This window comes from Microcaecilia unicolor, chromosome 2 (assembly GCF_901765095.1).
Source record: "Microcaecilia unicolor chromosome 2, aMicUni1.1, whole genome shotgun sequence".
NCBI classification, from domain to species: Eukaryota; Metazoa; Chordata; class Amphibia; order Gymnophiona; family Siphonopidae; genus Microcaecilia; species Microcaecilia unicolor.
This window is the reverse complement of record NC_044032.1, coordinates 436,886,952-436,910,987: the sequence shown is the minus strand read 5'-3', so window position 1 is coordinate 436,910,987 and position 24,036 is coordinate 436,886,952. Positions and strand designations below refer to the sequence as shown.

At 45.3% G+C, this 24,036-nt stretch overlaps 1 protein-coding gene across 4 annotated transcripts in view; it reads left to right on the top strand.

Annotated features, from left to right (window-relative positions):
* Positions 1-24,036, top strand: part of LARP7 (La ribonucleoprotein domain family member 7) — a 107,438-nt gene that overhangs the window by 22,277 nt on the left and 61,125 nt on the right. For 3 of the 4 annotated variants that reach the window (XM_030190849.1, XM_030190848.1, XM_030190846.1), the window contains exons 6-7: positions 4,621-4,729; positions 15,262-15,630. In XM_030190849.1, coding sequence (XP_030046709.1) covers positions 4,621-4,729; positions 15,262-15,630 — 478 coding nt within the window. The remainder of the gene's footprint in view (positions 1-4,620; positions 4,730-15,261; positions 15,631-24,036) is intronic. The other variant, XM_030190847.1, reaches the window with a different exon arrangement.

Sequence of the window (24,036 nt, the reverse complement as noted above, 5' to 3'; positions counted from 1 at the left end):
CCCCCCCCCCCCCACAGCAGCTACTTCTTTTTTTTTTTTTTTTTTTAATAGTCCACACCCCCCCCCCCCCCACACACACACATAACATCCACCTTTTTTACAGCTCCCTCCACATTTTTTGTCGCTTCTGCACTCACCCATGAGGCAGGAGCAGGAGGAGCTACAAGGGAGTACCTCTTCAGGACATGAAAGAATCCCACCCTTCTCTGCTGCTGCTTTTTCCAAATGGCCGCCAAGACTCCCAGCGGCAATCTCATGAGATCACTGCTTGAAATCTCGGTGGCCATTTTGAAAAAGCATCAGCACTGGCCCAGAAGTGCAGCAGCGGGCAGGAAAGAGTGGGGTTCTTTCCTGCCCCTAATAAGGCCTCTAGACCAGTGTTTCCCAAGTCTGATCCTGGAGCACCCCTTGCCATTCAGGTTTTCAGGATATCCGCAGTGAATATGCATGAAAGAGATTTGCATATAATGGAGGCAGTGTATGCAAATTAAGTTCATGCATATTCATTGTGGATATCCTGAAAACCTGACTGGCAAGGGGTACTCCAAGACTGGACTTGGGAAACACTGCTCTAGACCACCAGGGCATACTCGGGGGGGGGGGGGGGGGGGTGACCAAGGCTCAGGCGGTGGCAGCAGGATGACCAAGACTCGATGGGGGAGGGGGGTTTGCGATGGGATGACCAAGGTGTGGGGGGAGTCAGGGAGCCAAGCGAGCTTTGGGCTGGGGAGGCTGATTAGAGCTCAGATTCTGTGCAAATATGTGCAAGTCTGTGCGACAGGAATTCTGCGCAAATTCTGCGCTCCACAGTCACGCAGAATTCTGACAGGAGTAACATGTATCCAACTAGTCATGATACTCAACACCCACAGTTGTTGCAATTCATTCAATTTGACCTCAATGCCAACTTTTTTTATGGGAGCCACTCAGCTTATGGCTTGCCTGCCTCCTCATTGGTCAGTATAAAACTAATTTATTTCCCAAAAATGTTTTTAAATGTTGCTCTCAATACTTTTCCATTATCAAATTTAAATAAAATTAGCTTAGCTTTAAATTGTCTACTCGCATCCCAGATCTGCTACCAACACGGACCATGTTTCGCTTGGCATTAAGGTGCTTCATCAGGGTACGGACATCAATTCAAATAGCCTGCTGTTTATCATGTTAAACGACAGGCTATTTGCACTAAGGTCCCTCTACCCTCCAAAAATGCCCCAATATTATTTTTGCGGGTGAAGCAATTCCAACAGCTGTAATATACACTGATTTGCAGTAACATAGTGATAAGGAATTGCATCTTTCAATCTCATCTCTTCTCCTGGTCACAGACTCGCAAAGAGCATATGTACAAAAACATGTCCACACACACACATACATTAACATGCACACAGGGGTTGTAAAAAATTCCCTAAGCCATGCTCTGCATGCTTTACTTAATGTGTGAAATATGATTTGGCTTCTAAGATAATAATTTTAAACAAGGTCTGTGACTATTATCCTTAGTAGAGGATTGTTTGGTGGGCTAAGTCCACTAACATGTTCCTCATAGGGCATAGCTTCTTGGGTCCAAGGGGAAGATAGAGAAGGGTCTTCTGTTTATAGCACGGGTTCTTAACCAGGTGCCCAGATTTCAAGGGGTGTGTGAACTTGGATGAGGGAAAAAATTACTTTATTTTCACTAACCTCTTGTGGAAATGTAACTTTAAATTTAATAATGAGCACAGGGAGCAAAATAATTTATCACATTTTAGACTCCAAGAATGTTTAACTTCAATAAATTTTACTATCTAAAATTATTGTACCTTAAAAACAAAACCAAAATACGTTTGGTTGTGTGAAGTACCTTTTTTTCTCCAAAAGCATGTAACTGATAATGGTCAATAAATATTTGCTATTTTTCAGTATTTGACAACTGTATTTAAACATAATTGGTTTCCTTTGTAATACAATCTATTTTTATGTGTTTTATGCATTTGATTACGTTTTTCCTGAGAAGGGCTCTGTAGGTTTCACCAGACTTTCATGGGGGTGGGGACCCAACGAGGTCTATGGCATAAAAAGGTTGAGAACCTCTGGCCTATAGTGACCATTTTCCCTTCTAGTTGAGCCCTCTGGTACTGGTGGCCTCCAGGTCTTCGCCGCCCAAACCTAGAACCTGAGGAGGGAACCAAAGGCAGAGGAACCCCAACAGACACACAAGGGCAAGGTACTCGCTGACAAAGAGCAAGGCAGGAGTAAGGCCAAAGTGAGTTAAAGTGGAGGTAGAAAGAGAGAGGGCAGGCTGCATGGGCAGGCGTACAATAGAAGAGGAGGTCCTGGGGAAATTTTTACAATCCTCATGTTACCCATGGAACAGTTTTCAAACCTGCTCTGAGACAAAGCCTGCAGGTACATGTTACCCACAACTTACACCAGTTTTCATAGAGAAAGTACCTGTAGGTACTTGCACCTGCATTTTGTGTGGGTACTTTTTAGATGGAAAAATAACACACACAATTGAAAATACAGTCTATCTGAATTGTTTTCCTGCCCTGACCAAAACACCCCCCCCCCCCCCATTAAATACATCCTCTTAATAGAGCTGCACATGTATTGTGAAACACAGTACATAATTTTAGCTTTATTGAGGGTATGCAATTTTCAAATAGTGTAAGCACATAAATCATGAAGTATATGTATAAATGATTTTGAAAATTTTCTTCCCCATGAATTGGACAGGAAGAATCCTGTTAGCTGAATATATAGATATCAGATTCCCCCATTAATCGGTCAGTCCTGCTGACTAACTTATACAGGGTGAGGCAAAAAAAAGTAACCCCTAGAGCTTTTTTGCCGTTTTCTCAGCAACCGCTTTGAATTTCAGTTAGAAATTCTTCATACATATTACTATTGAACAACATCTAGAACCCTGTTTACTAAGGTATGTTAGTGTTTTTAGTGCACCTACACTTAGCGTGCGCGCTAACCATGTAGACTCCTATAGGGATTTTGTAGGCATGTACATGATTAACAGTGGAGGAGTGGCCTAGTGGTTAGGGTGGTGGACTTTGGTCCTGGGAAACTGAGGAACTTTGTTCGATTCCCGGCACAGGCAGCTCCTTGTGATTCTGGGCAAGTCACTTAACCCTCCATTGCCCGCCGCATTGAGCCTGCCATGAGTGGGAAAGCGCGGGGTACAAATGTAACTAAAATAAATAAAAACATTAAAGACGTGCGCCTATAACGCTGCTTGTAAACAGGGCCCTTAGTTATCAAGCTATGTTGATGTTACTGGCATTTTAACGTTACTACCTAGCAATTTTTGCGGGTTAAAAATGTTTTAGCTAAAGCACAGTAAAATAACTTCACTCAAATAATGCAATTAATGTCAGAATTTCACAGTCACTGTGAACACAAAGTGGCCACCCCCAGCTTTAATTGAAAGAGGGAGAGACTCAGTATGATGGAAAAGATTGAAGACAGAAGGCAAGGGAGGAGGAGGAGAGAGGTGTGTGAGGTTGATTTGTCCCTATGGAAGGCTGTCCCAGATCATCTGCAGTTCTTTCTTGAGTTCAGCGATTGTTTGCAACTTTAGGTGGAGCTTGTGATAGGCCTCCAACATTGCTCCCCAGACAAAAGTATGTCACTGTGACATTGACAGTAAACTGGTACCCCGGGTTTTTTTGTTTTTTTTTCAAATAATGGTAGTTTCATTTTTTAAACGTGCAAAAATCACTGGGTTGTCACAGTATAAAGTCTGTAACTTTTGTTTAAAGATACTTTCACTCAGCATATAAACTTAGATAGTAAAAACAAATAAAGCTGTAACATTTTTATGCTGAATTTCCAAGTGGTTGCTGAGAAAACAGCAAAGAAACTGTATGGGGTTGCTTTTTATTTTTTTTGCCTCACTCTGTAAACCTCACACATAATACATCATCCAACCAATTCTGTTTCTGTAGATACAGACATATATACATGTGTGGTCTGTAGATCAGTCGTTCTCAGCCAGTGTGTTAGGACACACTGGTGTGTCACCAAATATTTGACAGCAAGCTTGTGCTTTCATTAACCATGTGTGCAGTAGGTCAGGGAGAGCTAAGAACCAGATACTTGAAATCTCCGTAACTAGTTCTTACTTCTGCCACCAATCCCAACTAGAAATGTTATAGACCTTTGGCTCACCCCTCCTGGCAATCATCTTCATCATGACTATATATGTCTTGCGTCATTGTTAGCATCAGTGAAAGAATATATAGGGTTTTTTTTCTTTGTTCACATGTGAATTTTTATGTCAGGTGTTTTCACAATAGAAGAAAGGTTGAGTCTTTGCTATAGATGTATAGACATGCAAATGCTTTTCAACAGTGATGTAACTGGGAGGCCCAGAAAAGTATGATCTTAACAGTTGGGTAACATTTTGTTTCATTTACAATAGCATCTTAAACATAGCACCACTAAGGAAGCCCAACATATCCCAACAGTTAACACAAAGGTTAAACAGTGTTTTTAAAATGATGCATTACTTAGTACCATTACCTCAGGACATGGTCATAACACAAGAGCCGCTTCTTGAAAGAGTTGTGAAGTGTGAGGCATTGACATTTCAATGGTTGCTGCTTTATTGGTTTCATATTTCAGCTTTTGAATAACCCCCCTGAAGAAGCACCAAGAAAACCTGGCATGTTCCCCAAAACTGTGAAGAACAAGCCTGTCCCTACACTGAATGTGAGCAACAGTAGTGGAACAGGTGAGGATTACAAACTTAATGGAATAAGGTTATTTCTAGAGCTTTGACACACTCCTAAATAAATCCCAAAGTTATTATGCTGTGCTCTTTAATATTTGCTGAACTCTCCATGGTATTTGCTAGGGCATCCATCATACATCTAGCCAGCTAAGCTGTGACCAAAAGCTCATCTGAGGGCTGGACCAGTGGCTCAGATGGTAAATGTTGTGCACTGCCATTCAAAAGGTTCCTGATTAGATTCCCATGTCAGCCAGTGCTGAGGATGGTGCAGAGAGGGAGGAAATTCAAGTTCAATTTATTTTTGATATACTGCAAATCAAAATGAAAAATCTAAGTGGTTTACAAAGTTAGCATAATCACAGGATGGTACAAACAAGACAGACAAAGTTGGGATAGAAGAAGACAATCGACAAAAAGAAAACAAAAAAGGCAAGAATAATCATAATTTTTAATAACAAAGGGAAGAGGGGAAAATGTGAAGTATCATGCAACCAACTGAAAAGTAGTACAATAAAATTGCAGAAGGGCCTGAATTAAAAAAAAATGATTTTAGGGTACCTTTTAAATTTTAGAAAGGAGAGTTCACTCCTGTTGAAAAGTGAGAGACTGTTCCAGAGGATTGGGGCAATGACACTGAAGCAAGACTTTCTGATAGAGGCAAGCCAAATATGGTTATGAGAATGAACAGTGATAAGATGCTGTTGAGAGGCGCAAACAGCTCTTTGTGGAGTGTATGGAATAAGAAGACTGATGAGAAATAGGAAAGACTAGAACGTAGAACAGACAGTAGTTAAATATTTGAAAGGGAACCGATAAACAACTGGGACCCAGTGTTCAAAAATAAAAACGGGGAGACTCCATCATATTGTTTATCATTTATTGTACTCTTTACAATTTAAAAATAAAATATCAAACAGAAAGGAACTACAATTCAGATAGAAAAGCAAGGAAAAGAAAATTAAGGAGAGAAAATGGGATTCCTTAACAGTATAGGGAGAGCCAGTGAAAAGTTTTGAACTAAAGTCATGACTGCCACCATTGGTGCCATCTATTGCCCTGCCGGAGCAGGGGACCGGTGGAGCCGACAAGCCGCGCGACTGCTCCATGCATCCCCAGGTGGTGAGGATCAAGGAGGTTTGAAGATGATGCGCTTCACGGGGGTGGGATGGGGTGGGTGATGTGCTGGGGAGGGGGGCATAGCTGCGACCTGTCCCGTGTGGCAGCCAACCTAGATATGCCACTGTGGGGTCAATCTCTTTCTTAGCAGGATTAGATCTGATCTTGATTATGATCAGTATGGTATCAAGAAAAAGGTGTAGCTCATAGTTCTAGGATTCAATAGTCTCCATATAAGCTCTGTCGAGCAGGGACTGTCTCTTCATGTTCAAGTGTACAGCGCTGCATACGCGTAGTAGAAATAAGTAGTAGTATATCTAACTTTTTTTTACTGCATAAATCTTTTTGCTCTGCTTCTGTCCTTTTTCCTCCCTTTCCCTCACTTAAAGCTGTCCCTAGATGGGGTCATGGTTATATTAGTCTTCCCTACCAATAAGGGCTCTGTCTCTACTTCTCTAATTACCTGTTCTAACCCTCTATAAAAATCCCCCTGCTGAGTGTTTGGGGCATGTATATTTAACTTCTCCAGATTAATGATTACTTGTAGTACTATCCTGCTTATAATCGAACGAGAAAAATGCCCAAGTTCCGACCTAAATCGGGAGATGGACGTTTATCTCACAAAAACGAATAATGCGGTATAATCGAAAGCTGAACTTGGACGTTTTCAACTGCACTCCATCGCGGAAACGTACAAAGTTGACGGGGGCGTGTTGGAGGCGTGGTGAAGGCGGGACTGGGGCATGGTTATCACCTGAACAGAGATGGGCGCCTTTCGCCGATAATGGAAAAAACGTATGCGTTTGTAGCTAGAATATAGGGCACTTTTCCTGGACCCTGTTTTTTAACGAATAAGGCCCCAAAAAGTGCCCTAAATGACCAGATTACCACCGGAGGGAATCGGGGATGACCTCCCCTGACTCCCCCAGTGGTCACTAACCCCTTCCCACCACAAAAAATGATGTTTCACAACTTTTTATTTTCACCCTCAAATGTCATACCCACCTCCCTGGCAGCAGTATGCAGGTCCCTAGAGCAGTTGTTAGGGGGTGCAGTGGACTTCAGGCAGGTGGACCCAGGCCCATCCCCCCCTACCTGTTACAATTGTGCTGCTTAATGCTTAGTCGTCCAACCCCCCCAAACCCACTGTACCCACATGTAGGTGCCCCCCTTCACCCCTTAGGGCTATAGTAATGGTGTAGACTTGTGGGCAGTGGGTTTTGAGGGGGATTTGGGGGGCTCAACACACAAGGGAAGGGTGCTATGCACCTGGGAGCTCTTTAACTTTTTTTTTTTTGTAAAAGTGCCCCCTAGGGTGCCCGGTTGGTGTCCTGGCATGTGAGGGGGACCAGAGCACTACGAATCCTGGCCCCTCCCATGAACAAATGCCTTGGATTTATTCGTTTTTGAGCTAGGCGCTTTCATTTTCCATTATTGCTGAAAAACAAAAATGCCCAGCTCACAAATTGTCGAATAAAACATGGACGTCTATTTTTTGCGAAAATACGGTTCGGTCCGCCCCTTCATGGACCTGTTCTCGGAGATAAACACCCATGGAGATAGACGTTTTCGTTCGATTATGCCCCTCTATGTATCTTTCCTGTTTATTTATTTATTTTTGTTATATTTGTACCCCGCGCTTTCCCACTCATGGCAGGCTCAATGCAGCTTACATGGGGCAATGGAGGGTTAAGTGACTTGCCCAGAGTCACAAGGAGCTGCCTGTGCCTGAAGTGGGAATTGAACTCAGTTCCTCAGTCCCCCAGGACCAAAGTCCACCACCACCCTAACCACTAGGCCACTCCTCCACTCCTAAATTATCCCAAATTACCTTCCACTCTCATAAACATAGATCCCTACAGATGAAAATTGCCACTCCTATTTTCTTTTCTTCAGTTCTTAAGGCAAACTATGTTCTAGGACAGTGATTCCCAAACTTTTCACTGTGGTGGAACTCCTGAAATATTTTTTCATAAACTGAGGAACCATCAATTTATATAAACATATATACGTTCATAGAAACAGATTCTACAATCTAATTTCTTGAGGGGCCCTTGAAGAGAGTTTGAGGAACCCTAGGGTTTCGTGGAACCCAGTTTGGGAATTGCTTTTCTAGAATATTATATCAGGCCAGTGGTTCTCAACCAGTATGTCCCCAAGAGGTAGGAGGTGTGTCACAAAAAAAAATTGGTGTAGACTCAAGCCTGTGCTTCCTTTACAACCATCAGTGCCTGCAGGCTGGGAAGACCAGCAGTTTTGAGAGTCAGGTTTTTGAAATCCATATTTCTGCTTTCCTACTACCTCTAATAATAACTGCGCCTCCATCCCCAACTGAAAATGTTGCAGGTCTGCTGTCCATAGATTCTGTTTGCTATATAGTTTGAATAGCATATTTGCAGGTTTTTGTGTTGCTTCATATCTGGCAGTGGAGGGATTTTGTTTTGCTGTTACTGAGGTGACGCTGGAATTTAAATATATTTGTTTTGTTGCATGGCAAGTGATAAATCTGGGACTGATGTGATATGGGATAGGCAAATTCATACTAAACTTACAAGGTTTTCAGCACCATAATACTCTTTTTCCCTTTCCCTATCCTTTTCTCTACACACCTGTTTCCCTTTTCATTTCCACCCCCCTCCCATATTCCCATCCTTCACCATGTGTGCCATTAAGGAATAAAAACACCAATGGAGGCACCATCACTTTTCCTCTCGAGTCCTGCTTATTCTCCTTTTTCTCCCCCATCTAACATGTTTCTTCTATCCATTCACTGTTTTCCATCTGCTCATTCACTCTATTCTTTATTCTTTGGAGGTACTTATTATACTGCTTTAGCTGACAGAACAAAGCGGATTACATACTAAAAACAATTACACAAATCTGAAAAAAAGAAAAAGAAGTATGATTTCAAATAGGAAAGAGGGTGGTAGGACACAATATAGACACAAATTCAACAGTCAAAGGTAAAACCAAAGGGAAAGGACAACCAGGAATGGAACGGATATCGCTGGACACCTCCGTCCTCATGGACCAAAAGCTTGCCTGAACAACCAGGTTTTAATTGCACCTTTGAATTTTACATAGTAACCTAGTAGATGACGGCAGAAAAAGACCTGCATGGTCCACCCAGTCTGCCCAACAAGATAAACTCACGTGTCATTTTTTGTGTATACCTTACCTTGATTTGTACTTGTCTTTTTCAGGGAACAGACCGTATAAGTCTGCCCAGCACTATCCCCACCTCCCAACCACCCGCCCCGCCTCCCACCACCGGCTCTGGCACAGACCGTATAAGTCTGCCCAGTACTATCCCCACCTCCCAGTCACCAGCCCTGCCTCCCACCGCTGGCTAAGCTTCTGGGGATCCCTTCCTTCTGAGGAGGATTCCTTTATGTTTATCCCACGCATGTTTGAATTCCGTTACAGTTTTCCTCTCCACCACCTCCCGCGGGAGGGCATTCCAAGCATCCACCACTCTCTCTGTGAAAAAATACTTCCTGACATTTTTCTTGAGTCTGCCCCCCTTCAATCTCATTTTATGTCCTCTCATTCTACCGCCTTCCCCTCTCCGGAAAAGGTTCGTTTGCAGATTAATACCTTTCAAATATTTGAATGTCTGTATCATATCACCCCTGTTTCTCCTTTCCTCCAGGGTATACATGTTCAGGTCAGCAAGTCTCTCCTCATACGTCTGCTAATGCAAATCCCATACCATTCTCGTAGCTTTTCTTTGCACCCCTTCCATTTTTTTCACATCCTTCACAAGATACGGCCTCCAAAACTGAACACAATACTCCAGGTGGGGCCTCACCAACGTCTTATACGGGGGTATTAAAACCTCTTTTCTTCTGCTTGTCACACCTCTCTCTATACAGCCTAGCAATCTTCTAGCTACGGCCACCGCCTTGTCACACTGTTTCGTCGCCTTCAGGTCCTCAGATACTATCACCCCAAGATCCCTCTCCCCGTCCGTACCTATCAGACTCTCACCGCCTAACACATACATCTCTCGTGGATTTCTACTCCCTAAGTGCATCACTTTGCATTTCTTCGCATTGAATTTTAATTGCCAAACATTAGACCATTCTTCTAGCTTCCGCAGATCTTTTTTCATGCTTTCCACTCCCTCTGGTGTGTCCACTCTGTTGCAAATCTTAATGTCATCCGCAAAAAGGCAAAATTTATCTTCTAACCCTTTGGCAATATCACTCACAAATATATTGAATAGAATCGGCCCCAGCACCGATCCCTGAGGCACTCCACTACTCACCTTTCTCTCCTCCTAGCGAACTCCATTTACTACCACCCTCTGGCGTCTGCCCGTCAACCAGTTCCTAATCCAGTTCACCACTTCGGGTCCTATCTTCAGCCCTTCTAGTTTATTCAAGAGCCTCCTGTGGGGAACCGTGTCAAAAGCTTTGCTGAAATCTAAGTAGATTACGTCCATAGCACGTCCTTGATTTAATTCTGCGGTCACCCAGTCAAAGAATTCAATGAGATTCGTTTGGCACGATTTCCCTTTGGTAAAACCATGTTGTCTCGGATCTTGCAACTTATTTGCTTCCAGGAAATTCACTTTTGAATTTTGGAAGGGATAACTCACCACGAATTTCAAACAGGATATTCCAGGAAGTCGGGGCCAGAAAGAAAAATGCACTGTGACGAGTACGCTTATATTTAGCTAATTTGGGATCTGGGAGTACCATCTGGTGGTCGTTGATGAATTGAAGCAGCCACAGGGGGGGGGGGGGGTATGGTATTGTTAAAGATGATAGGTAAATTGGAGAACCCAAATGGAAGGCTTTGAAGGCCAGAAGAACCTTATATTGTACTCGCATGGATTCTGGAAGCCAATGATGGCTTTTTAGGAGAGGGGAAACGGAATTGTAGTTTGTGGCATGACAGATGAGCCGAATGGCTGTGTTTTGGAGCTTTTTTTAAAGGTGCTTGAGTTATTCCAGCAAAAATGATATTGCACTAATCAAGCTTCGAAATTAAAAGTGAGCAATAAAGCATGAAATGAGTCATAAAAGATAAATTTCCTTACACTGCAGAGTTGTCCCAGCACAAAGAAACCAGATCGCAAGAGAGAAGAAATATGGGGACAAATGATAGATGAGTTTGCAAATAATGGAAGGATTGGACTGGGGTAATAGAAACGCCAAGAAGATGAAGATCATTAGTGGGACCAAGAGGGTAACCAGTAGTCCAGCAGGCCATAGTTTTGTTGGGATTAAATATCTGCGTAAATGTAGAAGGATGTTGAGAAATTCTGAATAAGAGCTGTAAGAGGGCTAAGAAACAAGTTAAATAGTAATGGTGACAAAATGGACCCTTGTGAGACACCAACAGTAAGGAATGAAGCAGATGTAGTGGATTGAGAAGAGACCTTAAAAGAATGACCAGAGAGAAAAGAAGAGAGCCAGTGTAAGACTGTCCCATAATACCTAAAGAAGCCAAGTGTGATAAGAGAGTGGTCAATTAAATCAAAAGTGGCAGAAAGATCGAGGGATAGCTAGGGCAGAACGGTTATTATCAAGATTAGAATGAATCTCGTTGAGAACACTAGCAAGAACAATTTTGATACTGTGGGGGGCTAGGTCTTGATATACCGCCTTTCTTGATTACAATCAAAGCAGTTTACATATTACATACAGGTACTTATCTTGTACCTGGGGCAGTGGAGGTTAAGTGACTTGCCCAGGATCACAAGGAGCTACAGTGGGAATCGAATGTTTTCTCTGTGAAATCTGAGCATTTGCGGGAAAACAGCTCTTTCAAGTATTTTTGACATGTAACAAAGATTTAGACACTGGGCAATAACTACAACAAACGATAACTACTGGGATCAGCAGGATCCAGAAAAGGTTTTTTCAGAATCGGTGGTACAATAGCCATTTTCCAAAGATTCGGAAAGCAACTACTAGAGAGACTGAAGTTGTAAATAGGTAGTAATGAAGGAAGAATGGTCAGAGAGAGTCACATGTTAACCAGGATGAGGATCCAGTTCACAAACTGACAACTTTATATGATTAACTGAGAAAGGGAAAAGAGTTAGTGGCTGAAATGTGCCCCAGGTTAATGTGGTGGCAATATCAGAAGTGCGGAGGGATGTGTCAAAATGGTGGATTGAGCAGTGCACGGAGATATACTGATCGGCATCTGCTGGGAGTTTGGTTTTCTGTTACCTTAATACCTCTGAGTTATGCCGCATTCCAAAAGGAAAGGGGTGGTGAGGTTGCAACCACACCAACCCGCACTTCATCTCAAACACAATTGACACTTGACCAGTTTGCTGTGCGCTTTCCACATGAGGCAATCGGAAATGAGAATCCCACAGTGAGTACGGCTGGAGGAGCATCCGCACTCTTGGGGGACGATAACACCTCTTTATCGCCCTAATCAGTCATCTTCCTGCTGTGTCCTTCTGGTTATCGTGCTGATGCTAAGCTCTCCCTTCCTGCGGAAGACGCGGCTGTAGGGATCTCTGTTGGCGGTGCTAGACCAGATGAGGCAAATGCCGAACCGCATGAACAGGGAGTGAATTTGGATCTAGCTCCCTCGAGAGAGTCAGCGGTGACCCTGGATAGCATTTGGAAAACCCTTCAGGCACTCTCAGTGGCCGTGGTAAAGTCAGCACATGATATGGCATTGTTGGTGAGCAAAGTAGATGATCTTTCTACTTCTTTGGAATTAAGCAGAAATATTTGAAATCAGCTCAGCAGACTGAAGGAGACATTAAAGAACTGAAAACATCTGATGCTTCAATGATTAAGACTAATTTGTTTATACATAGGAAACTGGAACAGGTTGAAAACTTTAACAGGATGTTAAATCTTCGGGTTTTGAATTTTCTGAGATTTCCAGGATTATCCCCCGTAAATACCTTATGGAAATCTTGAAATATTCCTCAACTTCCATTCCACCTTTGAATAAGTTATATTATATTCCTCCTGTAACATAGTAACATAGTAGATGACGGCAGAAAAAGACCTGCACGGTCCATCCAGTCTGCCCAACAAGATAACTCATATTTGCTGCTTTTTTGTGTATACCCTACTTTGATTTGTACCTGTGCTCTTCAGGGCACAGACCGTATAAGTCTGCCCAGCACTATCCCCGCCTCCCAACCACCTGCCCCTCCTCCCAACCACCGGCTCTGGCACAGACCGTATAAGTCTGTCCAGCACTATCCCCGCCTCCCAACCACCAGTCCGTAGTGAGACAAACGGGATGTTCCTGTGGTTTCAGATCCACTTCAACAAGAAGTGAACATTAATAATTTACCAGCTATTTGGGAGTCTTCTCTCTCTCAGGTGACTGATCGAGGGACACTTTTGGCATCTTTTGTTTTTGAACAAGATTTAAATGCTGTATTGCGGTTATATTTTAAAAATTTGCAGGCTTTGTTCTGCGGGCAGAAGGTTTGGATCTATCCTGATGTAGCCAACTCTACTTAGGATAAGAGAAAATTATTTCTGGCAATACGAGCAGAGACTCGAGCATTAGGTAGTATGTTTTTTGGGAACCTCACCACTTAAGTGCATTTCTGGATGTTAAGACCACCAGTGGTAATGTACAATCTGATGGCATTTAGATAGAAATGTGGATTTGTAACGCGATTTAGGGCCTTTAATTAGCAATGTTTTCTTTGTTATCTCCTAATCATTCATTGCTACATTCCCTTTTATTTGTGGTCTAAGAAGGGGTTTAACTGTTTTTGTTTTAACTGATTTTTTTTTTCTTATTGTTGTATAGCTCTGTGTTTCTTAAGCAAGTGTAACCTTGTGAATTTTATAGTTATAAACTTAAACTTAGCGTTTTGTAAATAGTGAAAAGTTCCTTTGCTTTATCACTCACCCACACCTAAACCTTAATTGCATATCTAGCATTTTTAAAAATCCTTTCTGAAGACCTATATGAAAGCATAGTCCGTTTTTGTCTCTCCTTTTCTTCTTCTTTATGGATCCATGTCATGATCTCCACTTCTGATGTATCTTCAGTTGACTTTTGGAACATTTCTGCATCCTTTTGCCTTTACTGGGTACCCAGTGCCATTTTTGTAGGTCCCTTTGCCATCTTGTCAGCCTCTCTTGTCTCATTCAGTGTTCTCTCCCTGCCTGGATCTTGCTGTCTTTAAAATATTTGTAGGCCTTCTACTTTTTCCTCATTGAGATTCGTGATTTTTGGTCACAATGGGTGAGCCTACTGAAGAAGTTAGGGGTGCTGGCTAGGTTATAATTCTCTTGTGCACGCTGAATAGAGCGCCAATCTTAAGTGCCCATCTCCGTTTGTGACATCAGCAAATCTCTCTCCAAGCATTTTGTTTGCTGTGTTATACTGTCTTCACCCTTTTTGTGAAACTTTCTGTTGCACTGAGTGGTGCTTCTACAGACTACTACTAATAATCATTTCTTTAGTGCTACTAGACATTTGGACTTGATGGACCTTCAGTCTGTCCCATTGTGGCAATACTTATGTACGCAGCACTGTACACATTTTATGCAAGTACTTTCTCTGTCCCTAGAGGGCTCACAATCTAAGTTTTTGTACCTGGGGCAATGGAGGGTTAAGTGATTTGCCCAAGGTCACAAGGAGCAGCAGTGGAAATTGAACCAAGGTCACCAGGATCAAAGCCTGCTGCACTAACCATTAGGCTACTCCTTCACAGAGGGGTCCTTTTACTAAGGTGCGCTGAAAAATGGCTTTCGGTAATGTAGGTGCGGGTTTTGGGCGCGTGCCGATCCATTTTTCAGTGCGCCTGTAAAAAAAAAAAGGCCTTTTTAAAAAATATTTCCGAAAATGGACGTGCGTCAAAATCAAAATTGCCACGCGTCCATTTTGGGTCTGCGACCTTACTGCCAGCCATTGACCTAACGGTAAAGTCTCACACGGTAACTGGGTGGAAATGCCACTTGGCGCGCATCCGAAAATAAAAATTATTTATCGGCCGCACACCAAAAATGAAATTACCACAAGAGCCACGCGGTAACCGGGCGGTAACTCCATTTTGGCACGTGCTAGACGCGCGTAGATACTTACATGGCTTAGTAAAAGGGCCCCAGAGCATTTATGTATTCTGGATGCAAACTCTTTTTTGCATTTCTCCTTTTTAATCTTCTCATTCTTACTTCCCTTTCCAGCTGGTATGCCCTGGTGTCCCAATGATCCCTTCTGAGGCCCCTGTTCAAGGAGTACATTTTCAGCACTCCTCAATGTGGTCACATAGAATGATGGCTATTTTCTCACCTTTCTTGGGCTTAAGCGCACCAGATTTTGTTTTTTATTAGCAGTGTTTCCTTCAAGACAGTTAGTGATCTAGTAAACCATATGTCTACACCTTTTGCCATGATTGTCCATCATGTTTTCCAGTTCATACTGAGGATGTTACAGATATAACTTTATTTTTTCCACAGAAGAAAAGAAAAAGAAGAAGAAGAAGAAGTCTCGCACGAGAAAGGAAAGCAACAGCCAGTCAGCCCCAGCGATAAAGGAAGAGAACATGGAGACTGTGTCTGGACATGGAACCAAGCTCAAGCGGCAAAGGTCAAACTCTGAAGGCTCTGAACTGGAGAGCTCTGAGACTCCCCAACAGCCAGCTAAAAAAGAAAAGAGGAAGCGGGAGCGAACAACCAGCTCAGAGCTGCCTGGAGGAAGTAGACAAGGCAAAAGGAAACGCAGTGACTCCACAGACCGAGAAGTATCTGCTGCAAAGCTGATGAGAAATGATGTAAAGGAAGAGCAGTTATACACCCCTGAGAAAGCCACAGTGAGAGAGCTCAAAGGTATGTAGACACCAGTCAGCAGGATCAAGGGCAGCAAACTGGGGCTGTAACCTGGTTGCTTGGCTTCCTGTAGTAAACAGTGTTGCTGTAGGTGGCAATGTAAAATAAAACAGGAAGCAGATGGGAGTTTGTTTTTATTCACAAGTTTTTGATGACAAAACACTAATAAGAAAAACAGTATCACCATTGTGACTTGGATAGCACAGTTGTAAATTGAGAATACATTTATTGAAAAATGTCATAGTACATACTTGGCCCTTGGATAGCACAGTAGTAAATTGAGAATACATTTATTGAATAACATTATAGTAAGTACTTGACTTGTAATGAAGGAATAAACAATAATCTAGAACTTGTCACAAAAATAAGTGTTTCAAAAGTGACAGCCTATAGCTGCTGGCATGCATGCCCCTGGCCTTGAGTGCTGGAGGGAAACTATATACATTTTGAAATCAAGAAATTGCTAAGTTGGGGATGGGGTAGCCAATAAAGATAGATGAGCCAATCTGCAAAAAAACAAAACAAAACAAAAAAAACTTTATATTTTTATGAGTAGCCAGTAAACGTATAATTGCCCTATACATGGATTTTCAGCCCACAACTATCTGTATAGCAGCTGAAAATCCTTCTAACTGTCTGAGAGCATCAACCCCAAACTATCCATATAGAGGTACTGTTCAGCTGCTAAATGGACAATGTATGCATTTAGTTTAGGCCCACCTTTCAGTAGTCCTAAACTAAATGGATAGTTGCAGCAACGGTTGGTGACAAATACATATATTTGTTGCCGCTGAATATATATACTGAATGTTGCCCCTAAATATTGACACCATAATTTTCTTTTCCTGCCAAAGCATTACACAAGATAGTTCTGGAGAATGTGATTGATCAAAAAGCAGCAAGAAGGGAATGGGAGCACAGGGTTCCTATTATATTTCTTTGAGGCCAGCTACAAATGACAGCTAAGGGTGGGGTGAAGAAGAAATCCAACATGTTCTCTGACAACAAGCAGAATGACAGTATTCTTACTCTTGGGTGATGTCACCTGACAGAGCCTATGTGGGAATGCTGCCCAACAACTATTCCAGAAGCTTTTGGAAGCACCTCATTGTGCATTTACACATCTTCCTGTCTGTTTCCATCGTGCAGGACTAGATTAGTCTGGTTCTTTCCATGAGCAGGTTGGATGTCTCTTGGTGGTCCTCCACAACTCGCATCAGAAAATTGATCAGAAATTTTACTTTGTCTTATTTTTCTTCCTATCAGGTGTTTCATTGTGTAAGTCCTGTCACACGGGCCTTTAAGCCTTTTAGTGGCGTTAGGGCTTATCAGCATTTTTAAAGCTTTCTTTATTTTTTACAGCCCACTAAGCCTTCCTAGGGCTCGGGAACCCAGTAGAACTCAATTTTTTTTCACAATCACTGTTCGATTTTGCTGCAGCCATTTTTTTGGATATGTCCCAGAAAATTCCCAGTGGTTTTAAAAAGACCATCTGTTGCAGCAGGACCATGTCCATTATGGCCACCCACATTTGGTGCCTGCAGTGCCTGGGGCCTGTTCATGATTCTTCTTCTTATAAATTCTGTGTGCAGATGTCAAGAAGAGGCATGAAGGGTCAAGAGAAGCAGTGCAAAAGGTTGTGGCATCGATGCTGAGGCTGGAGGCAGTTCAGCCTGTTTTGGAGGCCTTCATGCTGCCTGCGGGTAGCGCATGGACACCAAGGCCTCAAGGGGTGGTAGAACTGATGTACACCAAACTAGTGTCATTTTCCATTTCCTCGGGAGAGGAAGCTCCCTTGATGCTCAGGGAATTCCCAGTGCCTTGATGCCCCGGCCCAGGCCTGCCCACAATGTAATTAGTTCTAGGCAGTCACAGACTCGGACGTGTCCTGGAGAGTATTTTTATGAGTCTGACTGACTACTCCTGGGTATCTGAGGAGACACCAGAGGTCTCAAAGGAGAGAGAGCCCTTGGTTTTCCCTCAGACCCCTTTCCTCTACTTGAAAGGAGAAAGTTTCTCCCTGATGAGCTCTTCATCCTGGGGAACTGAGTTCGATTCCCACTTCAGGCACAGGCAGCTCCTTGTGACTCTGGGCAAGTCACTTAACCCTCCATTGCCCCATGTAAGCCGCATTGAGCCTGCCATGAGTGGGAAAGCGCGGGGTACAAATGTAACAAAAACAAAAAAATAAATCTTTGATTTTGTGTGGGAGATGTATAAGTCCATCCCATTTGAGTTAGAGACTAAGGATGAACCCAAGGCCAATACATTGGACATCCTGCAGTTTGATGACTCTCCTGAAAGAGGCTGCGACTGTCCATGTAAAGAATCCTGAAACTCGTACAAATGAAGATGTAGGATGACCCCCCCCCCCCCAATTGTACACCAAATCAACAAGTATATGGCCATCAAAAGGGAACTCTACTCCCCATGATTTGCAGAGTAGATTGGCTATGCTCTCTAGACTTAAAGGGTGCCTGTACTCGCATATAGATACATCCCAATCACAGGAAGCATCTGTGAGATTTTGAGTAAAAAAGCACCACTAGCAGTACCTCCTACTACCATTTGGCCTTGTGCAGGTGCACCCAGGTATTCAAAAAATGCCCAGGACTTGTCGTAGCATAGCTGCACAGACACGGGGATGCACATGTTTCCTTACTAAATGATTGACTAGTCAAGAACATGTCAAAGGAAGGGGCAGACATGCGCATGACTGTTTGGATGCTGGAGCAACTATAAATTATATCAAATCCTAGCTTTGCCCATCCCCAAGATTAGCGTTCATGGGAGTCCTGTTAGACATGACTCAGGCTTGCCCAGTGTGTGGCGGCAGCCAAAAAACAAACAGGATGCTAGGAATTATTAGGAAAGGAATGGTAAAAAAAGACCAAGAATATTATTATGCCTCTATATCGCTCCACTGTGCAGCCTCACCTTGAGTATTGCATTCAATTCTGGTCACCTTATCTCAAAAAAGATATAGCAGAATTAGATAAAGCTCGAAGAAGATCGACCATAATGATAAAGGGGATGGAACTCCTCTCGTATGAGGAAAGGCTAAAGAGGTTAGGGCTCTTCAGCTTGGAAAAGAGGTGGCTGCGAGGGGATATGATTGAGGTCTACAAAATCCTGAGTGGTGTAGAACGGGTAAAAGTGAATCAATTTTTCACTCTTTCAAAAAGCACAAAGACCGAGAAATTATATGAACATATTTTTAAAACAAATAGGAGGAAACATTTTTTCATTCAAAGAATAGTTAAGCTCTGGAACATATTGCCAGAGGATATGATATCAGCGGTTAGCATATCTGGGTTTAAAAAAGGTTTGGACAAGTTCTGGTGGAAATGTCCATAATCTGCTATTGAGATATACATTGGGGGAAGCCACTGCTTGCCCTGGGATTGTTAGCATGGGATGTTGCTACTATTTGGGTTTCTTCCGGGTACTTATCTTTTACAATACTGCCCAGCTTTAACAGACCTTCCTTATTATGTACTTCTACTTCATATTTCAGGGCATCCTTTTACATGTGCAAACCTATCTTTAAGCTTTCCCTCTTATCACTTCCCTTCTAGAATCTAAATAAGAGAGCAAAACTCCCCAAACTAGAACTGAAGTTTTCTATGAAGCAAACTCACATGCAGCTTGCATACCTTTCTTCCTGCACTGGTTTTCACCCTTTCACCCATTGGCTTTAAGTACTTTAAGCAGCTGACATGGCAACCTGTTGGAGGCAAATTGCTTCTCCTTCCTCAGACTCCCAGCTACCTGTTGTGGAAACCAAACAATTCCCCAGCCTCATGTGTCTGTGCCTAGGTGTCAATGAGCGCCACTGCCATTTAGAAAATGTTGTACCTAGCTTCAGAGTAGGAACTACCTTTGTTTTTCCCTAAAATGCATAAAATGTTTCTCCTCAGTTTTCTATTCTATTTGAATTTTACCCCTCCTTATTGAGGACTTTTAACATTAGAAATAAGCTCGTATTATTTCCTTTTGTGATTTGTTTTTCAATCTTTGTTTTTTTCTTCCTTTATTTCTATTATTGCTTCTCAGGCGTTTGACATATCATAAATAAAAAGAATTAAAAAAAAAGAATTAAACATCTTGGGGGTCCAACTGAAATGCATATAATAAATATCTGTTCCCTGAACAATCTTATTCCTCCTGAGAGTGGAGGGTGTAGAAGCACATGGTAAATGTATAAACTTGCTGCACAGTATTGTTCAGTTCAGGTTCTTCTGCAAACCATATTCTCCGAGGACAAGCAGGCTGCTTGTTCTCACTGATGGGTGACGTCCACGGCAGCCCCTCCAATCGGAAACTTCACTAGCAAAGTCCTTTGCTAGCCCTCGCGCGCCCGCGCGCACCGCGCATGCGCGGCCGTCTTCCCGCCCGAAACCGGCTCGAGCCGGCCAGTCTTCTTTTGTCCGCACTCGGTACGGTCGTGTTTTCGCCGTGTCGAGCCCCGGAAAGTCGACCTCGCGCGTCCAATTTGTTTGAACGTGTTTTTTTCCTTCGGGAAAGCTTTGTCCTAGTCGGGAAGTGCTCCGGAAACCCCCCGCCGGGTTTCGTGTAAATCCTCCCCGTACTTCCAGCTTTTTTGCCCCGGTAAGTTTTCTTTCGTCGTCGGGGTAGGCCTCTTTTCGGCCTCGGTCGAGATTTTTTCTCCCTCTAAATTTGGTGCTTCAAACATCGAAGCCTTCCAGCGGCTTCAAGAAGTGCACCCAGTGCGCCCGGGTTATCTCGCTCACTGATCGACACTCGTCGTGTCTTCAGTGTCTGGGGGCCGAGCACCGCCCTCAGAACTGCAGCGGACTCAGGTAGCGAGACTAGCCCAGTGGAACGTGTTGTTCTCGGGCTCTTCGTCGGCATCGGCACCGGGATCTTCGAGTGCATCGACGTCGTCAGCGTCCAGACCATCTTCCTCGGCCGCCCCTGCATCGAGTGCATCGAGGCATCGGGCCTCTGCATCGGCGCCGAGACATCGGATAGCTGCATCGACGTCGGTGGTACCAGGACCTCGTCTGCTGATGTCGTCGGACGGTGGTGCATCGGGTGGAGTGCAGGTGAGGGCTGTCCATTCCCCTGCTGGTGGCGGTGAGCCCTCGGGTGGGTCTCCGCCTACCCTGAGGGCTCCTGCGGTACAGCCCCCCCGAGATCGACCTTCTTCAGTCTCGGCCCCGAGGAAGCGACGGGTGGATTCGACGTCCTCCTCGTCGGTGCCGGGGAGCTCCGGTGACATGCTTCGGAAGAAATCGAAGAAGCATCGACACCGGTCTCCTCCCCGTGTCGGCACCGAGAGCTCTGGGTCGCCGAGGGATTCGGCACCCAGCAGGCATCGGCACCGAGAGGACCGCTCACCCTCTGTTCAGGAGGTGTCGATGCGCTCCGCTCTGGACAGCCCGGAACAGCCTCCACGCCCGGAACAGGTACTGACGTCGACGCCTGCATCGACCTCTCAGCCTTTCTCTGCAGCCGCTCTAAACGAGAGCCTCCGGGCCGTTCTCCCAGAGATTCTGGGAGAGCTGTTGCGCCCTACCCCTCCGGTACCGGCGGTGCTTGCGCCACCGGTACCGTCGAGCGTGGCGCCGGCTGGCCCATCGCCCAGGTTGAGGTCGACCGCGGCCACCTCCCAGGAAGGCTCCCCGACTACGTCGGCGGAGGGAGCTTCGCCGATGCGGGCGAGGGAGTCTACCTCTCGACGCCCCCATCGTGGACGGGGTTCCACGGAGTCGAGCAGGGCGAGGTTGCAGACACAGGTCCGTGAACTTGTGTCTGACACCGAGGGTGAGGCCTCGTGGGAGGAAGAGGAAGATCCCAGATATTTCTCTGACGAGGAGTCTGGGGGTCTTCCGTCTGATCCCACTCCCTCTCCTGAGAGACAGCTTTCTCCTCCCGAGAGTCTGTCTTTTGCCTCCTTTGTCCGGGAGATGTCTACGGCCATCCCCTTCCCGGTGGTTGTGGAGGACGAGCCCAGGGCTGAAATGTTTGAGCTCCTGGACTATCCTTCTCCACCTAAGGAAGCGTCCACTGTTCCCTTGCACCATGTCCTGAAGAAGACATTGCTTGCGAACTGGACCAAACCATTAACTAATCCCCACATTCCCAAGAAGATCGAGTCCCAGTACCGGATCCATGGGGACCCAGAGCTGATGCGCACTCAGTTGCCTCATGACTCTGGAGTTGTGGATTTGGCCCTAAAGAAGGCTAAGAGTTCTAGGGAACATGCTTCGGCGCCCCCGGGCAAGGACGCTAGAACCTTAGACTCCTTTGGGAGGAAGGCCTACCATTCCTCTATGCTCGTGTCCAAGATCCAGTCTTACCAGCTCTACACGAGCATACACATGCGGAATAATGTGCGGCAGTTGGCGGGCTTGGTTGATGCTCTTCCCCCTGAGCAAGCCAAGCCTTTTCAGGAGGTGGTCAGGCAGCTGAAGGCGTGCAGAAAATTCCTGGCCAGAGGAGTTTATGACACTTTTGATGTTGCGTCCAGGGCCGCTGCTCAAGGTGTGGTGATGCGCAGGCTCTCATGGCTGCGTGCCGCCGACCTGGAGAATAGAATCCAGCAGCGGATTACGGACTTGCCTTGCCGTGCGGATAACATTTTTGGCGAAAAAGTCGAGCAGGTGGTAGAGTCTCTCCACCAGCGGGACACCGCATTCGACAAGTTCGCCCGCCGGCAGCCTTCAGCTTCTACCTCTACAGGTAGACGATTTTTCGGGGGAAGGAAGACTGTTCCCTATACTTCTGGCAAGCGTAGGTACAATCCTCCTTCCCGACAGCCTGCGGCCCAGGCTAAGCCCCAGCGCGCTCGCTCTCGTCAGCAGCGTGCGAATCAGCAAGGCCCCGCGGCTCCCCAGCAAAAGCAAGGGGCGAGCTTTTGACTGGCTCCAGCAGAGCATAGCCGACATCCAAGTGTCAGTGCCGGGCGACCTGCCTGTCGGAGGGAGGTTGAAAGCTTTTCACCAAAGGTGGCCTCTTATAACCTCCGATCAGTGGGTTCTCCAAATAGTCCGGCAAGGATACACCCTCAATTTGGCCTCTCAACCTCCAAATTGTCCACCGGGAGCTCAGTCCTACAGCTTCCAGCACAAGCAGGTACTTGCAGAGGAACTCTCCGCCCTTCTCAGCGCCAATGCGGTCGAGCCCGTGCCATCCGGGCAAGAAGGGCTGGGGTTCTATTCCAGGTACTTCCTTGTGGAAAAGAAAACAGGGGGGATGCGTCCCATCCTAGACCTAAGGGCCCTGAACAAATATCTCGTAAAAGAAAAGTTCAGGATGCTTTCCCTGGGCACCCTTCTCCCCATGATTCAGCAAAACGATTGGCTATGCTCTCTGGACTTGAAGGATGCCTACACACACATCCCGATACTGCCAGCTCACAGACAGTATCTGCGATTTCAGCTGGGCGCACGCCACTTCCAGTACTGTGTGCTACCCTTTGGGCTCGCCTCTGCGCCCAGGGTGTTCACAAAGTGCCTAGCTGTGGTAGCAGCGGCGCTTCGCAGGCTGGGGGTGCACGTGTTCCCATATCTCGACGATTGGCTGGTGAAGAACACATCCGAGGCAGGAGCCCTGCAGTCCATGCAGATGACTATTCGCCTCCTGGAGCTACTGGGGTTTGTGATAAATTACCCAAAGTCCCATCTTCTCCCAGTGCAGAAACTCGAATTCATCGGAGCCCTGCTGGATTCTCGGACGGCTCGCGCCTATCTCCCAGAGGCGAGGGCCAACAACTTGTTGTCCCTCGTCTCGCGGGTGCGAGCGTCCCAGCAGATCACAGCTCGGCAGATGTTGAGATTGCTGGGCCACATGGCTTCCACAGTTCATGTGACTCCCATGGCCCGCCTTCACATGAGATCTGCTCAATGGACCCTAGCCTCCCAGTGGTATCAGGCCGCCGGGGGTCTAGAGGACGTGATCCACCTGTCCACGAGTTTTCTCGAATCCCTGTATTGGTGGACGATTTGCTCCAATTTGACTCTGGGACGTCCCTTCCAAATTCCTCAGCCTCAAAAAGTGCTGACCACGGATGCGTCTCTCCTGGGATGGGGAGCTCATGTCGATGGGCTTCACACCCAAGGAAGGTGGTCCCTCCAAGAAAGCGATCTACAGATCAATCTTCTGGAGTTGCGAGCGATCTGGAACGCTCTGAAGGCTTTCAGAGATCGGCTGTCCCACCAAATTATCCAAATTCAGACAGACAATCAGGTTGCCATGTACTATGTCAACAAGCAGGGGGGCACCGGATCTCGCCCCCTGTGTCAGGAAGCCGTCAGCATGTGGCTCTGGGCTCGCCGTCAAGGCATGGTGCTCCAAGCCACATATCTGGCAGGCGTAAACAACAGTCTGGCCGACAGGTTGAGCAGGATTATGCAACCTCACGAGTGGTCGCTCAATTCC